The 5509-nt window shown below is 41.7% G+C and overlaps 1 protein-coding gene across 1 annotated transcript; it reads left to right on the forward strand.

Moving 5' to 3' along the window:
• Positions 1–609: 609 nt before the first annotated feature.
• On the forward strand, positions 610–4774 carry LOC103521577 (the record flags this gene model as incomplete). Its single annotated transcript, XM_026832202.1, has 4 exons — positions 610–885; positions 1207–1403; positions 3435–3600; positions 4465–4774. Coding segments are annotated over 4 exons (949 nt in total), but the record flags the coding sequence as incomplete, so codon positions are not given.
• Between the last annotated feature and the right edge of the window lie 735 nt (positions 4775–5509).

Consider the following 5509-nt stretch of genomic DNA (forward strand, 5'->3'; position numbering starts at 1 on the left):
TAGAAGGACTTATCCAAACCTGGTCGACCTATATATCAAATTAAAGGTCTTTTTACCAGGATCACGAAAATGGTAGTGAAAATTTTGCCCAGAGAACAATAAAGCCAAAAAACCAAAAAACTGGTTTTTGGGGGATTTTTTTTTCACATTTTCTCACACTAATGAGCTCTCCATCTTGAAATTTGTCGCGACGACCTATGAACTCAAAGCGAGAAAGTTTTAGATAACACTTCAGTCGTTAATTTAAGACCGGTGTAGCGTTACCTATGTTAAGCTACGCCGAGGAAGGCCAATAAATGGCTGGGTGACTTAAACATTGTATTAGGAATAAAGGGAGAACGGGCTCTAGTCTTGATTTTAAATCATTACATGAAAGTAAAATGAAAAAATCAAATCAAGAATGATAACTCTCTTCCTACCAACAACTCAAGATAGCAGCAACAGACAGACATGATTGGCTACACCGACAAGGCCTTTCCTTTAGAGAACCTGATGATGATCAATAGTGTACCTAGCAGTTGCTCTATTCTATTTTACCTATATTTATTAGGGTGGCCCTTATTTTTCGAAAGTTCGAAATTAAAGACGAAATACTTCTTTCATTTCCAGATCGGGACTACCGCCCTCTAGTCACAGCACGTCAGGCTCCCCCCCGAGTGATCTCCCCTCCCTCCCCAGACGGCAAAACTCCCAAGACACGACCAGCAGCGGGCATCGAACCCAGGACCTGAGCGAACTGAGCCTCCGAGCCATGTCTATAGACACGGACGTGGACGATTTGGACGAGAAGTTAGCCGTGGACATGTTTACGGATGAGAAGCTAGCTCAGGACCTCATGGAGGATCTGTGTATTGATGGAAATGAAGAGGATTACCACAAGATATCGTAAGTACCGGGTTCGATCCCCTCCATCGACAAAGATTTGTAAAGGTGTTTGTAAATGAAGATACAATGATGTAGTACCTACAGATTTGGTAACCCTGGACTCGTTTTTTTTTTTATTTTTTTTTTTTGCAAAGTGTAGTGTTGTGTTGACCCAGCACCTAATCCGACCCCACCGGGAATCAAACCTGGGACCTCCGGTGTGTAAGCCCAGTGTGATACCCACTCGGCCACGGAGGTTGCTACAGTAATGGAACTCTTTAGTTCTTTGCGGGCTGTCTTAGAAGTATTTGAATCTTAAGCTTTGTTTCGTCTTTCTTACAGGGTGGGAGATCCTCAAACCATCCTGAGCCCGTCCAAGACTCACCCTCCGGACAGTATAGCACCTCCCAGCAGCGGCCCTGTTACCACCCCCACCCCTCCTACCCCTTCTCTCAATAAGACCGACTCACCCAGTAAGACTGAAGTCCTGACGAAGGTTACGTACAGGAAGGCGAAACGTCATAGCCGAACCTTCATTAGTAAGTAACCTTCATTAGTAAGTAATATTCATTAACAAATAACCTTCATTAACAAGTAACCTTCATTAGTAAGTAATATTAATTAACAAATAACCTTCATTAACAAGTAACCTTCATTAACAAGTAACCTTCATTAGTAAGTAATATTAATTAACAAATAACCTTCATTAACAAGTAACCTTCATTAACAAGTAACCTTCATTAGTAAGTAATATTAATTAACAAATAACCTTCATTAACAAGTAACCTTCATTAACAAGTAACCTTCATTAGTAAGTAATATTAATTAACAAATAACCTTCATTAACAAGTAACCTTCATTAACAAGTAACCTTCATTAGTAAGTAATATTAATTAACAAATAACCTTCATTAACAAGTAACCTTCATTAACAAGTAACCTTCATTAGTAAGTAACCTTCATTAACAGTAACCTTCATTAGTAAGTAACCTTCATTAACAAGTAACCTTCATTAGTAAGTAATATTCATTAACAAATAACCTTCATTAACGAGTAAAACTTTGGCGGGCCGCATAGCCGTAGGCGGCGTCACAAGTGCTGGCGGCCAGGGCGGTAGTGGAAAGCGGAAACAGCCGCTAACGGTGACGGCCCAGTTTCAGCAGTCGCTACACTGTCTTATGAATACGCTCAACCAGGCTAATCCGTTCTTTATACGCTGCATCAAGTCCAACACCATGAAGGTAATGTTTTACATTAGACTCGTGTGGTCTGTGTCGTAACATGCCCATCCCTTAGTATGCCTCTCATCAGATCGGCGAGGAGAGACACAATACTTCCTACTTGGGTGCTGGGTCAACACGAGAACACCAGAAAGTAACCCGCTGAAATATTTGCAATCGAAATACGGGTACAAATTTTTGTCGATGCTGGACATTGGGTATCAAACCCGGGACCTTCTGCATGGCAAGCAAGCGCGTTACCACTGGGTTAACCGTGTCCTACACTTACTAAAAAACGAGAAAAATGTTTCAGAATTAAGTCTGGAGAAGAAAATTTTTGCTAGAAACATTTCTGGATTGTTGAGAAACAAAAAATTTGATGAAAATGTTGCCGGTGGGTATTCTAGGCGTTAAACCTTCTATCAAAATTATTTTATCCCATTTCAGATTCCCAATAACTTCGACATACACACAGTTCAGCGACAGTTGCGATACACAGGCATGTTGAAGACTGATGTCAGATACTATTAGATTATTTACTGCTATGGTGAATTACACATTATTTTATTCTGTTTTGTTTCAGATTCCCAATAACTTCGACATAGACACAGTTCCCCATAGAAGGACTTATCCAAACCTGGTCGACCTTGTATATCAAATTAAAGGTCTTTTTACCAACACGAAAGTGGTGGTGCAAATTTTGTCCAAAAAACCATAAAGCCAAAAAACCAAAAAAACTGGTTTTGGGGGGGATTTTTTTCACATTTTCTCACACAAATGAGATACAAAATTTCATTTGCTCGACTGCTCGATCGTTTCTTTTGGGGTTATCAACATTTAGATAAGTAATATGTTGTATTATCTATTAGGTTTATATTTATATTTAATTTATTTTAAGTATGTACCTAATCTTTCATTACTTATTCGTAGATACATAGGTACTGATTTTCTCTAATCACGATCGAATAAACTACGGGCTAAAAAATTCCCGGACAAGAGAGAAATAGGACAGGATAGGAGAAAGCCAAGTCGTACCGAGAAAGAACTTCATCCGTTTTAGATACAGCGTTTATAAATAAGAGGTTTCATAGAGGGAACTGTGATTACGGAAAGTCATCAGACTTTGCATGGATCCACTTGTAACTATCCATCGCTAAAAATAACTCAAGTAAAATAGTATTTACAAAGGATGTCAAAATTAAATAAATTCATTAATACGTCATAGCCGATTATAACATTTAATATGTGCTTAACAACTGAAGCACTTCTATTTACTTTGTCTCTTTGATTTCACCGTTCAAGAGGGGGAAAATCTGTCTAACTCCCTCCCCCCCTTTCCTTCCCTCTTCAGGAAACCATGACACGAAATCCTCCTCGTCCTCCTCTCCCTCCCCCCTCTCCAAGCTGGGAGGGGAAGAGGACGAGTATTCCGATGACCTTGACGACGTGAACGACCTTGAGAGCGACGAGTACGAGGATGAGACGAGTAGTACGCGCACTGTGTTTAGGAGACGAAGGTAAGTATTCGTCCCCCCCCCTCTTAGACTCGTGTGGTCTGTGTCGTAGCATGCTCATCCCATAGTATGTCCACAAAAACACGTACACTAAAAGTCCACCCCCAGGCTTAGGTGTAGGGGCTTACTTATTTACTTCCTTGTCCGTGAGATAGGAATGGGATAGGTTTAAGGGCAAACAACTCTATAGGTCCGGTTAAGCTTTTACGAAAGTAACAGATGGGCGAGAAAAGACACAATACTTCCCATTTAAGTACTGGGTTGGTTAACATGGGAACACCAGAAAAAACCCTGTTGAAATTTTTTGTCGACTGCGGAAATCGAATCTGTGATTTAGTCAGTGGTAGGAGTCTCACTTCTGTAAGCAGTTTAGACTGCGAGAGTAAAGGGACTTTTTAGTCTCATTCTAGTCTCACACGTACACTAAAAGGCTTAGGCCTTTAGGGCACTACAAGGCTTAGGGCACTACACGGCACTACACTCCCACTAAAAGGCTTAGGGCACTACACTCCTAGGCTTAGGTGTGGGGCTTACTTATTTACTTACTTGTCCGTGAGATAGGAATGGGATAGGTGTAATCAGTAAGGGCAAACAACTCTATAGGTCGGGTTAAGCTTTTACGAAAGTAACAGATGGGCGAGAAAAGACACAATACTTCCCATTTAGGTACTGGGTTGGTTACAATGGGAACACCAGAAAAAACCCTGTTGAAATTTTTCGTCGACTGCGGGAATCGAACCTGTGATTTAGTCAGTGGTAGGAGTCTCACTTCTGTAAGCAGTTTAGACTGCGAGAGTAAAGGGACTTTTTAGTCTCATTCTAGTCTCAACAAGGTATATTCTATTCTACATTCTCCTCCCCCCTCAGCACAAACACAACCACCGTCTCCTCCACCTCCCTCGACGGCGAACCTCCAAAGGCCACAACCACCAACGGCCTCCCCTCCGCGGACACGGGACCGACCGTCCCGTCCAAAAAGTACCTGGCGCGCGCCGTCCCGGTTTCTAGTCATCAGCCTACCGCTCCGGTGCGGGTCGCGCGAAGGCAGCGCGAATACACCCGAACGGATGAACGCACGCTCGTGTATGCTCGGCTTAGTGATGCGGGGGATAATGCTGACTGTGATAACGCCCTGGACAACGCTGTACATAGTAGGACGTCTTTATCTGACAAGTAAGTCGTCACTAAAGTTACTACCAGCTAGTTTTTACTTTCCTTATCCTATAGGAAGGAAAGTAATGTAATCGGATCAAATTTTCGATGGTCAGTTTTTAGTGCCAAAACACGTTTTGAGGTCCCTAGAGCCTAAATCCAAAGTTTCAGCCATTGGTCCGTGTGTCTGTCTGTCCGTCCTTCTGTCTGTCTGTCTGTCTGTAAACAAAATATCTCGAGAACAGTAAGAGCTAGAGACTTGAAATTTGGTATGTAGATGTCAAATGTGACAAGGATGCAACACGAAACTTTTGGTTAAGACCGGTGCAACGGTTGGCGGCATTTTACCGCTTTTTGGCGGTTTTCGGTGTAATTTAACAATATCTCGGGAACGGTATAAGCTAGAGACTTGAAATTTGGTATGTAGTTCACAAATGTGACAAAGATGCAACACAAAACGTTTGGTTGAGATGGTTGCTGCGCTTGGCGGTATTTTCACCGCTTTTGGACAGATTTCGACCGTTTTTTGCGGTTTTCAGCTATAGCGACAAAACGGTTAGACATATTGCCTCTATGGAGCGGATTCCAAAAAGGCTTTTCATATGCAACAGCTTGTTTTCATACTTGGTTATACTACATTGCTTAGAACAAGACTGTAAAAATACGCATAATTTTTAGACCACCCACTTGTACGTGTGCTGAAAGGAGTAGGATAACTTACTACGAAATAAACTCACAAGAAAATTGATGATTGGAAAAT

Source organism: Diaphorina citri, unplaced genomic scaffold (assembly GCF_000475195.1).
Source record: "Diaphorina citri unplaced genomic scaffold, Diaci psyllid genome assembly version 1.1 scaffold5502, whole genome shotgun sequence".
Lineage (NCBI taxonomy): Eukaryota > Metazoa > Arthropoda > Insecta > Hemiptera > Psyllidae > Diaphorina > Diaphorina citri.